Source organism: Crocodylus siamensis, chromosome 3, assembly GCF_052110815.1.
Source record: "Crocodylus siamensis isolate JL-2025a chromosome 3, ASM5211081v1, whole genome shotgun sequence".
Lineage (NCBI taxonomy): Eukaryota > Metazoa > Chordata > Crocodylia > Crocodylidae > Crocodylus > Crocodylus siamensis.
This window is the reverse complement of record NC_143397.1, coordinates 51,252,503-51,276,358: the sequence shown is the minus strand read 5'-3', so window position 1 is coordinate 51,276,358 and position 23,856 is coordinate 51,252,503. Positions and strand designations below refer to the sequence as shown.

At 43.5% G+C, this 23,856-nt stretch overlaps 1 protein-coding gene and 1 pseudogene across 1 annotated transcript in view; one reads left to right on the top strand and one right to left on the bottom strand.

The window, feature by feature from the left end:
• Positions 1-1,313: 1,313 nt before the first annotated feature.
• Positions 1,314-23,856, top strand: part of CHD1 (chromodomain helicase DNA binding protein 1) — a 93,482-nt gene continuing 70,939 nt past the window's right edge. Inside the window, exons 1-2 of the mRNA XM_090038329.1 lie at positions 1,314-2,088; positions 2,962-3,182. Coding sequence (XP_089894455.1) covers positions 3,130-3,182 — 53 coding nt within the window. The 5' untranslated portion in view covers positions 1,314-2,088; positions 2,962-3,129. The remainder of the gene's footprint in view (positions 2,089-2,961; positions 3,183-23,856) is intronic.
• Positions 9,597-9,859, bottom strand: LOC149868277 (U2 spliceosomal RNA; annotated as a pseudogene).

The window sequence follows — 23,856 nt, the reverse complement described above, 5'->3', positions numbered from 1 at the left end:
ATAGCATCATCCAATAACTCTTGTAGCCTAAAATTCTGGTTGAACAAAAATAGTATTTTTTAGACAGCCATCTCAACTGATGAAAAGCCACCATGTCCCTAGGAAGGCTGCTTCATACAGAAGTCACTCTCACTGCAAAACAATCTTATTTCCAGCCACTGGCTCCTGTTGAGTCAGTCTGTCTGTTAGGCTAAAAAACCCTCTTTCAAATCTTTGCCGTAGGAAGGTACCTTTAACCCGATTAAGCTGCCCTCCAACCACTTTTGTGTGTTCTGCAAAGAGGTTTTCTAGACTTCAAATCACTCATGTGCTCTTTTCTGAAGATTATTGCTATTATTTTCCTCCCCAAAAATGTCTTCCCCAATGTCTTCAGGCCTTTAAGTTGTTTCAGTGTGTGGAAGGGAGAAGGCCAAGAGCAAAAGTCTTTCATTTTCCTCTTAAGGTGTTGATGTAAGCAGGGCAAGGGAAGCCCCTGCCTGGGTCTCTGTCTCCACAGTGGAACCTGATTATGATGGAGCTGCCACCACAGCCAATCAGAAATACCCAATGCGAGGTTCTGCTCTTGCCTTCTGCAGAGCAATGGTTGGGAGTCCCGACTGCCAGCGTGATGGTGGTTTCACTCCTCACTGCCTGGAGTAAGAGCAGGGCGGTTTGGCAGTCCAACCTGGTAGGTAAGTAACTACCGATAGGCGATAGCTGGCTCTGTAGATTTGGGAATTTGAGAGGTTCCTTGGCACTTGGCTGCTCTTCTTGATACCCTTAAGTCCCAGCAAAGCATCACACTAGACTCTCCAGCCTGCTGCCTTTCCCGGTAATCAAGACTGAAGGTCCTGAGACCTTTTCTCCTTTTGTTACCATGGAGGTGAATAGTTCTTCTTGCTTGCTTCACCCTTGACCTGCTGGGAAAGCAGGTGCTCGGCCTGCTATCCAGTTTGGTCAGTAAATATCTGGCAATTCACGCAAGGCACGTGAAGTATCCTCACATACAATGCCGCATGTGAGCAGGAAGGGTGGGGGCTAGCAGACAGGAAAGCATCTCTCCGCCCCGAGGAGGGTTTGGAGGTGACGGGGTGGGGAAGCGGTGTGAGGTTTTGCTGGGTTGAGCCCCACAGCGCCTGCTACAACCTCCCCACCCCCGATTTCCTAAACCAGCCTGCAAGTCCACATATCTTGCTGATTCCTTCCCCCCGCCCCCCGAAACTTCTTACTCCTTTAAATAAAACGGGGGTGTCAAATATATGGCCCGTGGGCCAAATCCACCTGTGCGAGCCCGGCTGTCCAGCCCCTGGTGTTGGGAATTGTCTCCTAAGCCACGTGTGGCTCCTACCGCAGCTGCCCCAGGGAAGGCGCCACGTGCAGCCCGGCTCCCAGAGGGGCCGGAGCGGGCTCAGCACGCGGCCAGCGCCCCACACCGGCCCGATGCCGCGCGGCGCAGTCCTGGCCAGGCCGGCGTGCGGTGGGGAGGGGGGGCAGCAGGCCCCTGGGCCGGGCCACGAGTCGGAGGCCCCGCCTGGATCCGCCGGCGTCTGTGGGCTGCACGGAGGTGCTCCCAGGCCTGGGCCCGGGGAAGGCGGCGCGGGCCCCTCTCGCTCGCGGCTGCCGGAGCCTTTCCCCGCTGTGCGCAGCCGCAAGGCGCCGGGGGACGGGCTCGGAGCCCGGGGGCGCCCGCACCCTCCTCCCCCCGGGCCCGGCTGCGCCCGAGCTGCCCCGGGATCCGCACGGCCCGGCCCGGCCCGGCCACACTTGGCTCCGCCCCGGCCGCTCCGTCCGTCCCCAGGCGCAGGCTGACATCACGCCCGGGGTTTCCACCCGACCGCGGGAGGGAGGAGGAGGAGGAGGAGGAGGCTGAGTGGAGCGGAGCGGCGGCAGGAGCAGCGTGATGGCGGCGGCCGGCAGGACCTGAGGAGCGGCGGCGGCGGCGGCGGCCCGTGTTCCCGGCGGCCCGTGCCCGGCGCGCGGCTCATTGTTCCCGGCGGGCGGCGGCGAAGCGGCGCAGGCCCGGCGGCGGCCCCAGCACCAGCGGCGGCCGCGCTCCCCCTCCTCCCTCCTCTCTCCTCTGCAGGGATCGTGCGGGCCCGGCCCACGCAGGTAGGAGCGGCTCTGGCTCTGGCTCTGGCCCTGTCGTTGCTGGGGCGGGAGGGGCGCGGAGCCCGGGCCGATGCAGGCCGCGCTGGGTGGGGGGCGGCGGATCGGGTCCCCCGCGCCGAGGGGGCGACAGCGGGCAGAGGGGGCGGCAGCGGGCAGAGGGGGCGGCAGCTGCGGGGGCCCCGGCAGCGCGGCCGGACACGATGGCAGGCTCCTGGCGAGCTCCTGTCGCCGCCGCCATCTCCTTTGTTCCGGGCCGAGCTGGGTGCGCGGCGTGGGCCGCTCCCGCCCGGCCGGCCGGCCCAGGCCCTCCCGGCTGCGGCACCTCGGCGCCCCTGGGTGCGGCCCCCCGCCCGCTCGCGGCCTGGGAGGAAGAAGCCTTTGTCGCTGTCCTTGTGGGGCTGCAGCAAAACTTTTCTGCATCTCAAGCTGCGCCATGAAACGCTGTATCTGCGTGTCCGTCCTCCCCCGCCACGCGGGGTATTTTTTAAGGAGAGCTGGAAACCCCCCCGCTGGCCTTTACCTGGCCCCTGTAAGCGCCCTCTCAAAGCCACGAGGCCCCTGTCATTGCACAGCCCCTCACCCCAAAGTATTTCACACAACGCCTCCTGGGCTGTAAACTTCAATCCAGCTCGGGATTTCAGTCGGGCGCTCAGGCAGGCGCTCTTTGTCGAGGCCTTTCACACGGAGAAGCGCTTTTAAATGGGAACGGGACCGTTGAGTGACATGCCAGCCCTCTGGTTGATTTGATTTCCAAATCAAAGAGTTTGTGTGACAGGCTGGCCTCTTCCATGTCCTGGGGGGTGGCATGGGGGAGGAGGGGGTCATGAAATGCTTCAAGTCATGTTAACCTTTTGATATCTACCTCTGTTTCAGGTAGCGTGAGGAAAAAAAACATCTCTGGTCCCTGCAGTGGGCAGGCAAGCAAACAAGCTACCTTGGAAGACACACGTGGGCTACAAGGAAGAAGCTTAGAAAGTGGACTTTTTAATACCTAACTTTTAAAGTGTTTGGACTTACATTTTAAACTTCTGAGTATTTACAATGAATGGGCACAGTGATGAAGAAAGTGCAAGAAACAGCAGCGGAGAATCGAGGTAAGTCCATGCCATTTCAGGGTTTTCTTTGCTATCTGGTTCTATCATATTTTATTAGAATAGTCGTTCTCAGATGAATTCAGACTATGACATTTTGGGCAGAGCGCCCAGCATAGTAGGTTCCTGCATCGTGATTGTCGCTTTAGCACCTTGATGTCAGTTTTGATAGCCTATGGTTAGACTGAGTTTTTACTCATCTCCTGTTGTTTGAAATCCTGTATCCGGCATTCTTTAAGTGCAGTGCTATATAGTAATTGAAAAATAGTAGTTTTTATCATATTGAGAAAACAAAGCTCTATGAGAAGAGTTATGCTGTTTATAAGATAAGGTTTTGTTTCTGCTTCCAGTATACTGAATAGAGTAAAGCTCAGGTATTGGAAATGGCAAGCTGTGCATAAGTTCATATGAGTGTAAAATACTAATTAAAACAAACTTTAATTCTGCAAGAGGATGTTGATCTTTAGGACTTTTTAGTTCCTCCTATTCCTGAAACATGAAAACTTTGGGCTTCACCATAAGTTTGACACAACCTGCTTGAAATGCATTTCTTACCGTTAGAAAATGTATGGCCTTTATTTTTATGATATTTTTAAGTCAGTAGGCACAGAAAAGATCATATGATTTTAAAAATCCCTAGTCCTCAAAGTTTGATTTGGATTTTAAGCTGTCTCTTTAGGAGAACCTTCCCTTGCTGTAAGGGAGGGTTTTTTTAGTTTGATAGATAACTGCAGTTGTTTTTCCAGACCAGAAAAACAGATCAGCCTTCGTAATCTTAAAGGCTGTTTTTTGGTTTTAATAAACTTGAGGTCCTTGGGTAAATCTGTCATCTCTGGATTTTTGCTGCCTTTTTGTAGAGCACAGGTCACCCAAAAGAGGGTGAATTGCACAGGGGAGAACGCTAGTAAAAAGTATGATCTTGAGATTGAAATAGTTGTTATGGTGATGTGAACTGCTTCTCTTTCAGTGGGATGTTAACTCTTCATTATTCGGGTTTTTAGTTCATTAGTGTTAACTTCCACTAGGCAACTTAAGATCCTCTGCTACCACACTCAAAATGCCTAGGCATACTTGGCTAGAATTTTAAACGTGGTGCTCTACATCCATGTTTGAAAAGGACAGCGGCTTTTTATTACTTGAAGAAACTCCGTGATTTCTGCTTAAAACACAGACAGTTCTGTGGTTGGGGGTGTGGAAGATCAGTTTATTTGTACAGTAAACGTTAACATGCATTTTATGTAATGAGCACTTCCTGGTATACTAGACACTTCTAGTTATCATTTAGCAATGACAGAAGAATCCAATTCTTGTTTTAGTGCTTGACGATGATTCACTTAACTTCTGAAGATTATTTGTAACTAGGTAAATAGCGTGCCTTTATTGCAAGCAGCAAGGTTGGGGAGCTTCAGCTATGGGGGCTGGCATAATGCTGCTCATGTACAGAGCTCTAATTTGTATTCTTCCTTTCTCAAAACTTGTCAACAAGGCCGACCTCTAGAATTTTAAAACTATAGAAAAAGCTGCTGCTGTTTCTTGGGGGCACTTCTAGTTTTCACATTTTAGAGACTGTATAGTTCCCTGAAAACAAGCCAGTTTAGCTGAAGCTGATTTAGGAAGACATGCTTCACAAAACTAAAAGTGCTGTGTAAAGAATGTGAATTGACTGTATCTACATTCTTGTTGAAAGTGAAGCATTCAAACCTAACAGCTTTGCAATAAGTTTAATATATTAAATGTGAGAAAGAGTCCAGCCACCAACAGCTTGATCAGTAATTGTTGAGTAGGTTACAGCTTGTTCTACACTTTAAGTATGTTATTGAACATGTCCAAAACCTAGATTACTTAGATTTAAACAGCTTGTTTAAATATATCGATCATTAACCATGAAGTCTAATCCAGGAGCAGTTTTTGAATGATTGGGAAACTTTCCCTTTGAATGAATGGCATTTTACATTCTGAGAACTCAAGTGTTTTTCTAATAAGGAAGACAAATTGAACTGAATGTAAATACTGACTTCCTAAGATATAATACAATCCTGCCAAATGTAGGGCCTATACAGGTAAATTTCTTACTTTAGAACACTTTCAAATTCTCCGCAACTTAAGGTTTTGTTAAAAGAAAAAAATTGGCCCTCTTGGGAGTTTTTGTGACATCAGATGTAATCAATGCAGTAATATATCTATGTTCATCCTAAAATGGTGATCCAAAGATATGAATCCCCCTGTTCCCTATTAATCTTCCTGGAATCTGAGTATGAAAGCCAAGTTGATAACACTTTCCTGTCAACATTAAATTTTTAATTGCTGATTAGGGGATGGGATGGGAAGTAGGAATTTGAAATGAAGCATGCCAAGTAAGGAACTGAGAGTTACTACTGAGAAGGAAATGTAAAGAACAGGAAAGTCTCAGAGAGGGAAACTGAGAAGGCGGGAAGGAAGAAAAATAAAAGGCAGAAATAGCAGTAGACTTAAGAGAGCATGTGTCCCTGCTGAGTGACACATTCGACAGATAAGGTGTTTGGAAAAAAATGTTAAGTAAGCATTAAGTTACTATAGGAAGGCCATGTTTTGCCTTGACTGTACAGATCTCATGATATTGCTGTGTGTTGTAGGAAGTATGTGATCCTTAATGTCATCATGGCCTACAGTCTGCCATTAAATGTAACAAAGAAATCCTCTCAGAATAGATTTGACCTAGGAAAGTCGTCCCTACTGGTACTGCTGGAGCAAGTTTGTGCAGCAGCTGAAAAGGACTGGACATAAGAGGATGTAAAGTAGCAATCAGGAGGCTATATAATTGTAGTTTGGCAAAGAACCTCCTCTCCTGTCGCAGTCATTTGGAAACTCTTCTGGGAAGAAGGAAGAGAGAACATTCCCTTTGAGTAGTAGGAGAGGTTGGGAGAAAACAGTTGACTTCCTCTTGTTTCATGCACCAACAAGAGGCTGCTGCAGAGACGAAGTACACAGGGAAAGGTCCAGTAGGACCCTATTAAGGTACTCTAAGTAACTCTCAGTCCTTGATGCTGATTATTGGAGAGGAAGCAAAAGTTTTGCTTCTGGAGGGTGAGTTTCAGGGAAAGAATCTTCCTTTCTCTTTCTGTCTCTCCTCCCTCTGGTAAATTTAGGCCTGGAAAGTTTTACTAGTTAGCATACAGCAGCAGCTTCTTGGGAGAAAATTATTTTGCTACTTGTGGAAAAATTACTCTTGCATTTTTCATTGTCTAAGAACTTGCCTATATGGTATTTGGGCTGTTTTTGTGTATACTTGAAACTTCTAAAACTATATTCACCACTGATGCTATAATAGTAAAAGAGTCTGTAGTGTGAATCTAGGTAACCATTTTGTCATGTAACCTTGCTGCCTTAGATCTCTCTGGGCACGTCTACATATTCACTGAAGCTCCATAATTGCGGCACATTATGTTTAGTACCTGTAATCACAGGTACTAACTTAATACGCCCTAATCAGCGCTACTGTGTATGCGCTTTTTGAGTGATGCTAACATGCAGTAGGTTAATTCTGCTACATGTTAGTGCATTAGCATGGCTTTTTCATGCTGCTCTAATGCACAGTAGTGTTAGTCTACTGTGCCATTAGCAGTTCATGTAGATGCACCTTCTGTTCTCTGTAACAACTGCTGTGGAGACCACTCTTTCTGGTCCCTGTCCTCCTTCCAGTCTCCTAACCCCCAGTGTGAAGTTACAGTTTTGTGATACTAAGTGTCCAGGGCAACAGATGTCACAAATGTGCTCCTCTACAAGTATGACTAGATCAACTCAGAAACAATGCTGTCTTTGTATATGGCCTGTATAATAAAGGGGCAAGACAGCAGTTAGTTTTCAGAAGAACACCCTGGTCAAAAAAACAGAACTCACTCAAGGTCTGATGAGGCTCAAAAAATCACACTTACTTGTGAGTTAGTGGTAAAAAATCTCAGTGAGCATGGTGGGGCATCTCTGCCTGAAAGTTTAGTGCAATACCTGAATAACATCAGTACTAATGGGGAAAACAGAGGCTTCTTGTATTGTGCTGTTTCTGGCTGTGGCTGTTTCAGATTGAAAAAGGAATGAAACATAACAAACCCTCCTCTTACGATTTACAGCGTCCCACCCCATTTGCCAGGTATGGGAAGAGGAAAGAGAAGTGTTGCTCTCCATTCGAGCGGTAGTCAGAAAGTGATGACTGCTGGTGTTGTCCCCAGCCCTTTTCATATGCGCACTAGCCAGGAACTGAATTGGAATTGATAACATAAATGGCTTTTTGAGGGCACCTGAAGGAATCAGTTTCTGGTTTGCTATTATTTGGTATCGGGTATATATGAGCCCTTTAAATCAAACTATTCCTAGAAGTTTTCTTGCTATTGGGACAGATAAAATACTTTAGGTTATAAACAAATGATCAATGTAAAGCAAGTTAAGAGAAGGCAATGGCTTATCACAAAAAAAGCTGTTTTGCAGAAACTCCGTTCCTGCAGTTACCCTGCTAACCTGCTCTAGTTTAACTTTTCCTTATCATTGCATAGCTTTGGGCACACACAGTTATTGCTCATTAGCTCCTGCACAGTAAGTCCCCATCTTCCCTTTAGTCACTTCAATTTGATCATTTGTCCATGCTCTCAGAATGACAAAAGGAAGGTGTGATTATTGCTGCATGTAACTAGCCAGTGGGTAAAGTAACTACATTCAGTTACTGGTGGCAACAGCTGTTTCAACTGTAAGTTCAAATTTTTAAAGAGAAAGTTATGGTTACATTTTTATGAGTCCTCAAACTGGGAAAATTTGAAAAACACTTCAAAATACAAGAAAATCCTGTTAAATTTCAAAACAAATTGCAGGTCAAATGGGTGATGATTTGTATACTGCTAATTTCTGAAATCTGCATGTCATGGTAGAAGAAGGAAGGTTCTTATTTAAAAAATATCTAAGTTGATGCTATAGCTTTGATTTAGTGAATTTCGACTAAAGTATCCTGCTGAATTTCATCATGGCTCCCTTTCCCTGATTTTTTTTCTTCTTCCTAATACTAATGCTGATGAATTGCCTGTAATATTATTCTCACAAGCATGTGTGGGGTGGGTGATATGCTTGTTTTTTGTTTTGTATGTTAATATTCTGCACTAATTAAACTAAATCAATTTATCTGAAATTCCCTAGAAGTGATCTAATGCCAGAGTGAGGTGTGTGAGTATGAGTAGTGGTTTCATAGATTGAGAGGCTGGAAGGGACCTCAAAAGATCATTGGGTCCAGCCCCCTGCACCAAGCAGGAAAGACAAATGGGGTCAGGTGATCCCAGCAAGGTGCCTGTCCAGTCTCCTCTTGAAGATTTCCAGGGTAGGGGATTGTACCACCTCTGGAGGGTGCTTATTCCACAGTCTGGACACCCTAGTTGTGAAAAAGTTTTTCCTAATGTTGAGCCTGAAACGGTCTTCCAGGAGTTTGTGACCATTACTCCTAGTTTTCCCCAAGGGTGCCCCGGTGAACAGTTGTTCACTGAGCCCTTGATGCACATTTCTTGATGTAGTGGTAACCTTTTTCAAGGTTGAAAAAACCTGAGAGATTTGAGAGAGATTTTAAAGTAGAAGAGTCCCTTTTGTGGTGCACCTAATTAACGTGGTGATGAATATCCCAAGACTTGCCCGAACCAACTACCTTCAGTTTTATTTAATTTTGTTTTAGTAAGGTTGTGTGGTAACCAAGATAGAGAGAGAATGAGAGAGCCAAGAATTTTTTTTTTATGATAAGCTTTATTGGGCTAACTGTGCAGCTGTGAGAGCTATTGGACAAGCTTCTGTATATGAGATGCTCTTCCTCAGTCCTTTAATTCTGTTGTATTCACTAAGGACCGATGTTTTTGGCTAGTGCATTAATTTACCATATTTACTCAAATATAAGACAAGGTTCCCCTGCTTCCCCCCCAGTCAGTATGGGGTGGAAGCCCCCTGGCTTGTATTTGCATGCCAGCAACCCTTCCCCTCCAAAAAAACTTATTAAATACATTAGCTATTATTAAACTGCTGATAGAAGCAGCCATGGAAGCCAGCTATGAAGTTGATTGGGCTGGAAGTCTTGGAGTTTAAATGACCCCTAGTCCTGCTTGCTCCTAGCCAAAAGCCCAAGAAGCAGCTAGGGAAAAATGTGAAAGCATTCCCCCATTGCCACAACATTTATGGGAACCGTGTGTGTATGTGTCCGTCCGTCCGTCCGTCCACCTAAACTAAATAAAGTTCATGCCCTCCCTCTCTGCCGTGGGCAGTTGCTCCCCAGGATGGAACGAACACCAGGCCAGGAGGTACTGCAATACTGCACTCAGAGAGGCTGGAGCAAGCATCCTCCCCTGGTACCAAAAATGCTGATGGGGAACCTTTTTGTGTTTGTGCCCTTAAAAAAAGAAAAATGAGCAGGTGTTTTTTCTGCAGGAAACCAGTACTGGGCCTGGAGGTACTGCAGTACCAGGCTGGCACTTTGAGGGCCAGAGCTAGCACTGAGACCCTCCCTCAGTGCCAAAAAATTAATTTATTAGAAAATGTTAAAGTTAAAAAGCCAAGTTCAAAGCACAATGAAATACAGAAAGACCCAAGTTGGGGGCTAAATGGTAGCAGGTGGGAACACAACTGAGTTGCATATGAAACATGCAGCCAGCTAAGCCCATTTGTTCTTAGCCAAAAGGCTGAGATGCTGATGAGAACCTACTACAACGATAAGCTAATGCAGCCCATCTAAATAAGACATAGTGCTCATTATACTCTCTCTCTCTCAGCACCAATTCCTTTTCAAGTCATGGTAAATCACTACATCAAATATATTTTGACTTTCTCTTCACACCCATAGCTGATTCCTATGATTCTGTTTATTCACAAGACTTAAATGTGAACAGCGGAGACTCCTGTGCCAAAAGCTTTCCCTGAACTTTTTTCTAAATACTCAGTTGGTCTAATAAAATCACATCTTCTCAAAGAGCTTTGCCTGCCTATGTCCTTAGACCAATGCGGCTACAAGCAAAAACCTGACAAACATCACCAAACTTCTGTATAGCTGTCATTCCCCCTCTCAACCTTTTGCGTGTGATTAGTATGGTCTCGCTCTCTGCAGCGTGGAGATGGATGTGGCAGTCCTGCACCTCATCTGCATGTAAATTTTTGGAGGGTCCCAGGACTTGTGACAGGAGCACCTGGCTTCAGTTGCAAGTAGGGGATATAATTAGCATGTGGATCCTTTGTTGGGGGGGAGGGGGGGCAGGGCAGGGGGCGTGGTATTTGGAGTACATATACTGAGAAGTGCTGGTCTTTGGGGTCACCATGGCTTGAAATGCTGTTGACTGCTGGGGTCCAACCCAATGAACTGTATGATAAGTCGTGAGCCTTTTGGCTCTGGACTAATAACATACACATGTACTGGTATGAAAATAGGTATGAAAGTGGTGCTCAAAACTGTTTCTGGAGTACCTGTGATGAAATTTGCAGCAGTCAGGGTTGGGGCCAAAGCCAGCCCCCTCAGTCTGCAGTTTCTGCCCTCCTCTCTGCCCCTTTCTCCCCTTGCATGCAACTTCCACATTGTGCTTGGGGAGGAAACAGAACCTGAGCAAGGTCTGACAGTAAGAGGGGGCAGAAAGGCTGCAAGGAGAAGAAATTGTGGGAACAGAGTGCAAGGGGACCACCTGACACCCCCCTCTGCCGCCACCACTTTTCCATGCTGTAGTATTGGAAAGGAGATGAATTCAAGACAGTACTTCAATAATTAGATTCTATACCTGGAAAATTATAACAAATTTATGTATTTTCCATATATAGAATTTAATTGGGGAGAGGATTATCTTATATTCAGGGTCATCTTGTATTGGAGTAAATATGGTAATCTAAAGTTTATGGTAGCTTTTGAAGCTGTATTTGGTCAAAAATTGTGGTCCCTGGATATCTGAGGCTGAATTTAGGTTAGATGCTCTTCTCTCTTTCCTGGAAGCTAGCAAACCTAATAAAAGGAGACTAGAAGGCAGGGGTCCACATGAGTATGAGTTTGTAGGAGAAAGCAGAGGAAAACATGGAGTGGCTTTCATTGTAGAATTTCCAAAGTGTGTGGTTGGGGGTATCTCTCAACTCTAACACATTTTCTTCGGAGAAAATTCAAGGCAGCAAATGGCTTGAAAATCCTTCCTTTTAAAAGGGTAGCAGAAGGAAAATTAAGAAGCTGTTTTTTTTTTAAATTGAAAGTATGAAAATGTCTGCATAGTACAGGATACTTGGTGTCCCCCATTGCCTTACGTACTTGGTATAGAGAATGATAAACCTTGTATTGGGATGCGTGTAAGTGTTCTTATTAAAATTGCAGAAAAGTTTCATTTCCTAAGTTGCATTTGATTGTAATGTTTCTGTAAACTCACAGAATCTTATTGCGGATTCCACCAGAGCACTTGGACTCGGGGCCTCCAAAGGAAAGCAAAAAGTACAGTGCATTCAAGTGCATCTTCTGTTGGGGTTTTGGTTTATTTTTAATAATACTTCAGTGGCAACTCGGGTAAATCCAGCTTCTGTATCTAGTGTATTTACTGTCCCTTACTAGACTCAATAGTTTATTTCCCCAAACCCAGCTTTTGCTTCTGAGCATCTCTTAATGCTGGCACCTCATAAAGCATCTCGAGCTCAAGTGTGGCAATACTAACCTGTTAGTATTATGAACAGCCCTCTCTTGTTCTTGAATGCTATGTCTCTGCACAGTTTTTCTGCTTTTAGTTTCTTCTGTGTGAATTCAGGCAGCCTTTCTACATGCTAGCATATCTTCCTAGTCGTGTGTTCTGTCAGTTGACCTTTGCCTTAAAAGTAACCTGTAGAGAGGGAAGATGAGCCCAGCACTCTCTTTAACAGGTCAGTTTAATCTGTACATAAGGAGTTTTACACCTTTATTTTATTTTAATAACATCTCATAGCCATTTAGCGCTCTCCTTTTTTTTTACATTTTAAATTCAGAGTGTGTATGCCAAATCATAAGCAAGTGTAAGCGTAAAAATCACCCTTTTGGCAATCTTCCTGAATTGTCTCACTTTTTTTCTTTTTAGCTGGAAACTGTCTTACAGGACATTTTTATGGACCTGATGATTTGTCCTTTTTCATCATTTTTAGTCCTAATATGCTGAAATGTCTGTAAATAATGATACTGTCAGGTTATAAAAATACTTTATAGGCCAACTTTTTAGCTGTACATAGCAAACTTACAGAAGGTGTCAAACCTGGCTTGATACATAGTACACAGGCCACCACTTGTTTAAAGGGGAGGCAGGAAAGGAAGGCATCTTACAGCAGAAAAACATGCATGATAACTGTTACCATGGTAGAAACTTACCATGGAAGAACTTGATGCATGGTCACTGAGCACATGCAGTTACCCTGGTATAAATGCAAGTTAACTTGGAGAACTTAAGCTGCTTTTATTCGGAGGTGAACTGCCCCATTTAGCTTTCACTGAGCCCAGGGTAATTGCAGCTAGATCATGATCATACATCTGCTTTTTTTATGACAAGTTCCTACTATTAACATTCCTTTAATTCATGATTTATCTATAACTTCAGGATATACTTATGACTAAAGTGTATAAAAATACTTTGCCTTGTTTCTTTGTGCTAGGATTTTATTACAGTAGCTGGCAAACACAAAGTAAGGACACACTATTTTCTTTTGCATAAAATGCATCTAGTGTCTTTAGCTTGTAATTGTACCACATCGACATTGTTGTGGTGCTTTGGTTGGAGCATGGGTATCAAATTCATTGACCCCATGGGTTGGATTGGGCCCATGGACTTGATCTGCCGTGCAGCCCTCCTTTCCCCTGCCCCAAGCAGTTCTTGTTCTGGCTGGTCTAAGATGTATGACTCCTGTGGGAGGCTAATCTGGTATTCGTACTGCACATAATGTCTGCCCAGGAGTGGCTGGGGCGAGGGGGGCACCATGTGTGCCGTGCGTTCTGGACTGACTGTTCGGATTCTGGACTGACTGGGGTGGGTGGTGATCAGTCTAGACTGGCCAGGGCAGGCAGTGTTCAGCATGTGGGTCAGCACCTGTTTTTCTCTTTCCTCCTACCAGTCCTGTGATGTCCTGTAATAACTCTGTTCAGTATCTGTTTTTCCATGCTCCTGGTTGCACTCTATTGAACAGAAGTAAACAAAGTAGTTATGTGTAGAATTATGTCTTAAAAGGTGCATTAAAATAAAAATACACTTATTAAATGTGAGTGCCATATAATTTTGCCAAATACATATTTTTAATGAACAGAAATTAGCTTGATTCGATTTTTTTTTTTAAAGTTTTTACATGATGCATCTCCAACAGAGAATAGATGCTCCTATAAGCTAATGTTTCAAGCAACTGCACTACTACTCTCTTTAGCTGCAGTCAGTCAGTGAAGACAGGATGTTAGTTGACTCCTGCTCCTCACCAACAGAGTCCTCTTTTATTTAACACTAGAGTGAGGAACACCAAAATGTTTGTGATTGTTGTTCCATGATAATATCTTACCATTTTGTATATTTTTGCGGTTCCTAATTTCTTTTGGTCTGCAAGTGGGGTCTGAGACATTGGAACATGGAAGGAGGAATAGGGAAGGTAGAACAAAAAATGGCATCTCTGGTCAGCTTTGTGAAAGAGAAAACATTATGCAAAAATGAAGATGGGGTAAATATGAAATGTCAAAGGGAACACACACACGCATGAATACTTGGATGATAAAAGGAGGGGCAAGAAAGTTAACCCTGGTTAATAAGTCATGCTTACAGATACCTGTAGTTCTCCCTGTCCCTCCTCTCTGGAACTTGTCCTAAATTTGCAACATTGGTATGCAGAGATCTAACATAGTACAACAAACTGGTTTTCAAAATAGGAAAGAAAAAATGCTGCCTGTATCATGCACCCTGCTTAAACCTAGCTTATTGATCTTCAGCTCCCACTGAGGGGATACTTATCTTTCTGCCAGTAATTCTTTGAGTAGTTACAGCAGTCAGACATCCTGCTTAATTTCACTCTGCAGCTGCTATTGTGTATAAGCATAACTGAAAAACAGGTAGAGCCTTCTGGTCTGAAAGAGAGAGCTGAGTAAACAGCTTGCTTCTCATGCTTTTTTCTTCTCTCTCTCTCTCTCTGTCTCCCCAACAACAGTGGAAGATCACAGTTGTAAACCTAGAGAGAACAGCACAGTGAAAACTTTATGCTCAAGTTAGCAGTTGGACAGCAGCTGAGATGTTTTAAGATAGAGATTTAAAAAAGGTCAAAGTAATGAAGTATCTTCATGTTTTTTTCTAGAGTATATTTACTGTGGTTTTTCTCCAGGGTATTGTTTTGGATCAGACACTGTTCCTTGCGCTGTGTAGAAACAGGTAGTAGTAACAGACTGATGCTAATACTTTGAACCTTTGGAGGAATGTCTCTATTTTAAAGATACCAGGAACTGATTTCTAGGAGCATGTGAATAACTCTGGTCAATAGTTCTGCTGACCTCAGTTGGACTACTTACATGAGCAGGTATTGTTTCTTGTGATAAAGAGTTGTCAAATTGGTTGTTAAGCAGTAGAGATGATAGATTGGGGGGGCGGGCGTTACTGGCCTATGCTGCCTTGGAGTAAGTGATGCAGTATAGAGAGAGGCCTGGAAACCTGGAGGAAGAGGAGTAAATGTGGTGGAGTATGTAGATCAAATATGTGTTTTGTGACCTAATGTAGTCTTGTGTCTGGATTCATATTTTAAAGTATGCTGGCTTGTATTCATATACCTTTACTTCAATTACTGTCCTTTTCCACCTCAGGAAAGAATTTAAAAGGTTTTTTTAATCACAGTGGCATAAACAGTTGTGGGTTGATGGTTGTGGGGGGACGGGCTATGGAGAAGAAGGGAGACACTTGTCTTCGGGCATGGACAGACGGACAAAAGGCTTGGGTCTGGGGTGGAAGGATTTGCATGGTCCAGCTTAATCTGAAATTGTCTAATTTTGTCTTCTCTTGTGACAAGTAAAAGTTAAACTGGGGCAAATGCTACCCGTGAATGAAGTGGGGCAGTGGGGGGGAGAGTAAATTACGCCCAGATTAGTTTTGCTTTCTGCATGTTGGAAGCAGACAAAACAGTTAACACAGCAGGTCGGTATAAACTCATGAGTATAAACTCTTTTCTTTCCTGCAGCCCCAAATGGGGTAAATGTTTGCTTGGTTATGCTCTTAATTCTATAAGTCCTTTAAAGTTTATCAAACTAACTTTTGGGAATTGTTTTCTCTTGTATGTGCTTCCTGTTCCGATATTTAGAGGACAAGTAAATCTCATCTGGGTCTCTAGAAATCTGGCAAGGAATTTGGTTTCAATGGTGGGGGTAAAGGGCTTGGTCTGTTTTCACATAGACCTATCATTTTATATGTAAACGTTAGTAACTTTTAATGATTTGTTGTTGCCAAGATATCTTTCCAAATTTGCAGCTTTTTATGCAGTTTTGCCATGACAGTATTCTTTTGGTCTTGGAGATGAGGAGAGGGGAGGACATGTTAAATCAAGATAAGTGATCAAGTTAGGAATTGTCTGTACTTCTCCCATTTTAATTGCTTTGAAGTTTACCTAGTATACCTGTAGGGTGCATGTATATACATATGTGTTTTCAGTGGCTAGTTATTCTAAGCTTTTTACATTTCAATTGGAATTAATTTCAATACATGTAAAGTTAACCATTGTGTCACTTTGCATCCCGTTAGTCTCAGTGTGAAAGGAAATAGCTCATTATTCAGTGACAGCTCTGCTTCTATTGTCTGTTTTGCTGACTACATTTAAGCATGAAAGCTGCTGAAATCCAAGCTCTTGCTTCCAAGTCAGGGCTGACCGAAGAACAGCAAAGCTGAAACTACTGAAGCTCCCTAGGGTTCCTGCGCATGCACATTCATATTATTTTTCCAGAAATCAATGGAGGGAGTAAAAATATTTGAAATAAATGTATAACCTAAAAATAACTTTTTGCATCTAAGTTTCTCTCCTGTGAGAGGAAAAGATTTCTTAGGGTATTATCTTTTTATTGCACCAATTGCATAGTTGGGATAGAGTTAGGCTTTCAAGTGTAAGAGATTCTTTAGGTCTTGTTTTGCTCATGAAATTCCACCTGGAATCATACTTCCTCCTTAAATTAACTTTTAAATTTTGATTATAGATTTAGCCCCAAGTAGAGAGGGGTACCAGGAGTTTGAACAAGTTTCATATACCTCTCGGAGCACAATCATCCTCAGTCCTGTGCACTGAGAACAGAATAGGGTGTTTTACTAATGCAGATGTATCGGCCTACCTCCCCATCTCCTGCCACTATTTAATGCTCTTTTGTTGGTGTTGATCCATATACTATCTTCTCTCTCTCTTTTCTTCTTCCTCCCTTTCTATCCTTATCTATTGAGTTTCTGTTGAAGGTGGTGGAAGAATTAACTGGCGTTATGGAAACTCGTCAGTAGCGTAGAGAAAATTTTGCTCTGATTCCTGCAGAATGGAAAAATGTAGTCTGTGCCTTTCAGCATCACACAAGTTACTTTGTTAGGACAAATCATTTGAAATTGACATAAATAGTGGTATATGGATTAAAAATCACTCGCACCATAACTAATTTCTTCAGTTTATTTAAATGATAAAGATTTATTTTGTCCCCCTTTTTTCTTAAATTCTTTAAAATAAGAATAATGAATCCATGAGCCTCTGTCAAAAACTGCACTATGCTCTGTGTCCTCTTCTGTGTAAAGGAGAAAAAAACTGGAGAGTAAACTTCTGACTTCTCAGATCAAGCATTATACATATTAGTGTATTTATGCACTAAGAGCATGATGATTTTAGGAGCTCAGGGGTTGTGTACAAGATATATAAGAGGGTGACAGTCATTACAACTACTTGGACCTGGTCTCTGACTCAGACACCAGTTTCTTCAGAATCATTCCTTGAGCCTACCTGGTTGGTCTCAGACTCCTGCTTTATACCTTCTCCCAATGCTTGAGCTTTCCTGTTGTGAGTAGGAAAGGATGCAAGAAGATTTACCAAATCGAGTCTAAAAGCTCTGTTCTGTACGTTTGTTTCAGTGGTTATATACAGTGATAAGAGTGTCATTTTCTAGGGCAAGGCATGCGATTCTTAATCCTTGTATATTTTTGGAATAAGACCCTAAGCTGGAACAATTTTGAGTTTTATGTCAAAAGTGCATTCTTTGCTCATGTTTTTGAATAAATTGTTATTTTACATAGATCATGGATCTGTATATTTTTATTATCTGATGCAAACAAGAGGATGCATCTTATACAAACAAGATGAAATGGACTTACCTGAACTAGAAATCTCTTGGATTTTCTGTAATTTCTGTCCAGATATTTAGTTAGACTTCTCCCTTGTTATTTTTTATTTTCCTCCATTATCTTGGTTAAATCTCTCAGCAGGTGTGTTAACCTGATAAAAATAATTCCTGCTGTATTTTAAATTGACATTTAGTTTAAAATAGGAGTTGATCAAATTATGTTTCCTACTTGGCCTCAATCACTTATCTATAGGCAAGTTAAGTAATTTGACTTTTCTCTAATTTTTTAAATTTTCAAAGTGTTCTTTAAAGGCAACTACATTTCAAGTTGACTTATTTGGGAATAATGCTGACTAATCATTTCTGAGTGAGATTCCCTGCCATCAGGAAATAAGAGAAAAAGAGAGGATTTGCAGGTCCCATAGGGCCCAAACTAAGGAAAAGTCTCAGCTGGCACTTGATCTGTAAGGATACTACAACCAGTGTTTCCTGTTCTTCAGGGGAGCAGTGGTCCTGCTACTAAAGGCGGATGGTAAAGAGAAAATGGATTTGTCTTTGTTCGGTTTTTTTTTTGTATATACAAAGAACTACATACCTTTTTTGGACAAATTTAGAATTTTTTTTCTATCATAGCTTCTGGAGCATCTTTTTGCCTAGCAGTTCACACCATTGTTATCTTTGATATAACTTTACTAGGTTGTGTAAAAAAAACAAAACAAAAACAGAAAAAAAAGAACTGTTTCTTAGATGACATGACGTGGCCACTGGAAGTTGAAACACCATGTATGTCATTCAGTCCTGTTAAAAGCAACGCTTAAAACATCTGTGATCTCAAAATCCAAGTCTTCTCTTTTTTCCTGTAAAATAAATTTATGTTTTTAAGATACTGTCCCAAATTCTCTTTATTTGCACATCCAAGCATCTCATCTGTCTTTAAATGGTGCTTTCAGCATGGGGTAGCTGATCTTGGTTATGTGGATTACAACCCAAATTCTACTCTCACATAGCATGGTAACCTGCATGTATTGCAGTAAAGATGCAAATTAAATCACTCGAGGGCTGATAGTTCTTTATTTGTTCTTTCACAGTCACTGTTCTTTGTGTTCAGAAGGGCAGACAGGTTCTGCCACATTTCACTGAGAGAACTGCAAGAGTGGGTTATTGTTCTACTGCATGAAAGAACCAAGGGATGTGACCCGGGTAGTCTTACTGCAACATACAGGGGAGTTGACAGTGCCTCTAGAGTAGTTGCCCACGCTTGGGCTTCCATGAATTTGGATGCATAAACCTGAGCTAACTCTCTAACGAGTACACTTGAATTCCCACCATTGCTACTGCACTGTTGGAAGTCTGTAACTGAAGACTTCTCAGTTAAGGAAAGCCTTGTGTTGATACCATCACAGTGACAAAAGAGTGAGTGAAATTTTGACAAGTGTGAAAGTTGAATATCTGCAGGGATGGTGGGGAATTGAGTTACCAGGGTCTAATATCTTTGTTTCATTCAATGATTTTGCACTGCTTTGAAGCACAAATGATTGACTGTGCCTATGCTAAACCTACAAACTATTTTATTACCAGTACTGTACCATACCTATGCCTGCCCTCAATGTGGACTCTTATTTTTGCTGTCACCTCCCTGTTCCTAGGTGTGTATTTCTTTTATGAACTTGCATAACCTATTGATGACTAAGTTGAACATTGAATTCTGAAGTGTTTGCTCTATTTTGTCAGGTGCTTAATAATAATTCAGCATATATATAAAAAATCTAGACACTGAGATGGTCACTATTTCTAGCCTGATAGAGTTTTTGAACTGTGTGAGTTAATCTTTTAATAAAGACAGAAGTTTGTTAGGTCATAACTAGCTGCCTTATGTCTAATTTTTTGATTCACTACTTCAGTACTTCCCAGGTTTTTATTTTCCTTTTAGCGCATATCCTTTTCTTACTGAGCACACTCTGGGTAAGCAGTAATTTTAAGGATTCAGTAACTGATTGATAGAAAATCATTTTAAAAAAATGTGTGAGAGGTGAATTGTTACTAACATGGTTTTGCTTTAGTGCTTCAGGCCTGATTGACAAAACTTCCATGTAAATGGAAGCCATGTTCAGTTGATAGAAGTTTGCATGAGCTCACAAACAAAATGCCTATAAGCTAATAAGACTACAGATTTGTCATTTGGGTAATGCTGCCTCCCCAAATGACATCAGCCCTCATCTGGCATAGGATTGCTGACAAAGTTAGTGCAGGCAAACCTTTGCATCTGTTTTTGAGGGTGAAAACAAATGTCATCTTAGTTCTTGTTTTGTGCCTCCTTAAAAATGTTTAAGGTGGCACAACTATGGAGCAAAGAGATGTCTTTATCCTTTGTTGCACCACCTGACAGGAAAATCAGTGACACAACAAAAGATAGTAATAGACCCTGGCACTTTATTGCGGTGGACATTAGGGCTGTGCAAAGGTTCAGTACCTGATTCGATTCAGAGGAGATTTGGCCCAATTTGGGGACTGAATCTCCAAATCTGAATCAAACCAGGAGACCGGTTAAAAGCTCCCCCCTGCCCCCCCCACCTGGCACCCACACAGCACCTGTCACATCGTGTGGCTCTGCAGGGTGCTGCACGCTGTCTGGGAGGCTCCACTTGTTAGCCGGAGCCTGGCAGTGCTCAGCCCCAGTGGCCCCAGCTCCCACACAGCGCATGGTGCCCTGTTGAGTCATGCTGCATGGGGCAGCTGCTGTGTAGGTGCCAGGTGGGGGGCCGTTCCCCACTGTGTGTGGGGGGGGGGGCCTTTGCCTTAAGCACCCAATTGCCACTGCTGCAACTGGTGAGTGCAGAGCTTTTTTTTTTTTTTAAGTGCTGGGACTAGGCTGGAGCCAAGGAAGGCAGCCATGGGGGCTTCTGCTGCTCTCCCCAGCTGACCCGAATCACTGAATCTCTCCAAATCGGTGCTGAATCTTCTGAAGTTGATTTGCCCAAATTGATTCAGGACAGTGATCTGAATATCTGAATCCAATCACTGTCCTCCGAATCGGCCAAATCCAAATGGAATACGTCCCTATTCGCACAGGCCTAGTGGGCATCTGTTACATTGTGGCACTTTCCCTGCTTGACAAAGCCCCATGGGCCTGGATGGGCAGGGAAAATGCCGCTTTCCTCACTGCCCCAGATGCACATTGTGGGTCTGCTGCAGGGGGTAAAGTACTCCCCTACTCAGCCACACCTGCAGATAGGAAAAACCCCTTCTCAGCTACCCACCTACTCAGCCATGCCTGCAGGAAAAACCCCTTCTTTCCTTGCTGCCTCAGACACGCACCATCGGGGAACAGCTGACATTCCCTGCAGCCCCAGCCCCATGCTTGGCAGGGGAACACCCATGGGTCTGGGACAGTGGGGAATGCAGGGTGTTTTCTCTGCCTGACTAGCAGGGCAGGAAGGAAAAGTGTGGGTCTAGCTGAGTGGAGAAGCACTTTTCTGCACTGCCACAGACGTGCAACATGGGTCTGGGGCAGCAGGTAGATCATGTCACCCCTTGTTGTACACCGTCAAGAGATCTTTCCTCAATCAGTAAGCCTTTCTTCTAGAACAGCTGCTTCTTCTCTCAACCTCCCCATAACATCATGTGCCAGACCTCCTCTATGAGTAGGGTGATCATACATCCTAGTTTGGCTGTAACAGTCTTGCATTTTAAGGATGGTCCTAGGCCACTATAAATTAAAACAAGCATCCCTGGCATGGGATCTGGAGGCAGAGGGGTAGGAGCTATGAAATAGGAAGCCCTAGCAGACAGGAAACTTGTCCTAAAATAGGTTAGCTTGATTATTGGAATGACCATTAACACTAATTGTTACTTCACAGGTGATTGTTGACAGCAGTGAAGTAAAGAACAATGGGTCATTAATGGCCACTGACTCCTTGCAGCCTGTGCGGGGAGGGTCTCGGATTTCAGTTGTCCCATATGGTCACTTTGTCTAGGAGAAGCTTCATATGCTGCTACCTTACAGGGCCTAAAGGTGCACGCTTTTTCTGTCTTCAGGGCTTTGTATGTCCTAATGTTATCATGTTGATTTTTATCTTTTAAGTTGCATGGTTTGTGGGTTGCTTGCTCTGCTTGTTTTCTTTCAATTCAAGCACTGTGGCACTCTTACCTCAAATCAAGTCTTTATTACTGCAGACTGAATTTCATTTTGAATGTTAAAAATTAGTCACTGACATACACCAGCATACGATTATCTGCTGTCCTCACAGATGAAGGCAGTTTTGTTTTTAAAAGCAGTAATAGCAGTGATTTGTGACCCAGCACTGCTCTTGTTAAGGCTTCCCTCAGTTCATCATTACATGACCTCTGCTAATTGCCCTTCTGCTCACCTGCTCTGTGGACTTTCACAAATATTCTGCAAGAAATCTCAGACACCAAGAGTAGTGGGAATGGCTGGCTTATTCAAAGGGCGCTGGCATGACAGGGCTCAATTTGAAGTGCTCAGAACCTACTTCATTTATCTAGTAGTTGTTCAGGCCATAGTTACACCTCTCCTTGCTTACTTGTTTTGTAGATTGCCAATGTATGGGAAGCCAGGTGCCCAGTATGACTATTGGCATTTCAGTGTCCTATTCTGGATGCAACATCTGAAGAAGAAAGTCCCTCTCTGCAGTTTCTGCACACCCTAAGGCTGCTACAGGATGAGCCATGGGCCCCCATGCAGATGCCTCTCCCCAGCCTCCCCATTGCACCACACGGCCACTGCTGCACTGTATAGGCCCATTGCCACAGTCTCTCCCCTTTCCTTTCCTCACATTGTATCATGAGCCTACCAGCCCCATACTCACCCTCAGAGGAAGGAGAGGCCCAGAAATTTCAGTTGCTTTTGCATCAATAATGATGAGGGCAGTGGTGGTCAAAAGAAAGCCATGGGACTGCAACTCATCCCATGAGCCACCTGTTAGACAGCGCTAATATATCCCCCCTAGTGATATAGTCGTACCTGTATCATCGTTGTTGTCGTCCATCTGGGTGAACTGCATAAACACAGAGATTGGATGAGCAGAGCCAGATTTAATGAGCCTTGCCTGGTGCTACTCTTTGCTCCCTTCATCATCTCAGATCTCTCACTTATTGGCTCCACATTGCCCAGAATTACAACACTTTGCAGGAGGATGTCCCTGGTAGCTCTGCACAGTTCAGTGACAGTAGCTTTAACTAAATACTTTCTCACCCTAAACTGGTTGCTCAGAGGACAGTAATAACCAGTAGCATTAGCTCTCTCAGCATGATTACTACCTGCTTCTTGATAGATGAGCTTGTTTCACAACGTTGGGAGGCAGGGACAAGCTCAGAACATAGCTTCAGATGCATTGCCTTCTGCATCTTGAAAGGTTTATAACTGCTACTGATCATCCCAGACTGGTGTGTTGCTGCATGTCCACCAGTCTCTGCTAGTCTTAAAGCATGCAAATGGTGCTCTGAGGTGTTTAGATCAGTGAATGCCTTGCTATGCCTATGGTTGCTTTGTATATAGGAGCATAGAAAATCTGGGTTTGAAGGGACCTCAGGAGGTCATCTTCTCCAGCCCCCTGCTCAAAGTGGTACCAGCCTCCAGCTCTGTCATCTCAAGCAGGGCTTTGTCTATCAGGTCTTAAAAACCTCCAAGGATGGAGGTTGCACAGTCTATCTGGGTAGTCTGTTCCAGTGTGTTATCATCTTCCTGGTGAGAGAGTTTTTTCTAATATAAAACCTAAACTTCTCTAGTTCCTCGTTCTGTCATCTGCCACAAAGGAGTATAAGTGCACAGAGGAAGAATTCCAGATTGGACTGTATTGGTCCAGCCACGTTGTAAACATTCTGAAGAGCAATTCAGCTAGATATGATACAGCACCAGTATTCTCCTTATTTATCCCTCTTGCAACAGTTGTACAGCAGTAGCCCCATTTCCCACTGCTATCCTTTAAATGATACAAATGCAAAAGAAATGCTAAGCTCATTTTTTGAAATGGACTTAATTCCTCTGGAGACCTCTGACATAGTCGGGAAAGAAAATGCAAGTAGCTTTATGTAGTAATAATTTTAAAAAAAACAAACCAAACAAACATGCCAAATAAAGGGACAATCGGACAAAGGGGCAGAGAGATATAGGCATTGCGGGAGTTTGACCCAAGCACCTACAGTTCCCTTTTGCCCTCAGGATCCTATAACACATTGTTCCTACAAGGCATGTTCCAGTTCAGTGTACTGAGCCATAAGAACTCTTGGGAAATCTTTCTGCCATGTACTTTGTCTTCGGCCAACACACAGATTCACTATAAGTATTCACAGTAGAGTTAAAAGCACTGGGGTATGTATGTACATTGGTAGCTCAATAGTGTTGGCGTCTGTAAACTAATTATGCTTTTTCCCACAAAAATGTATAGTTTGGAC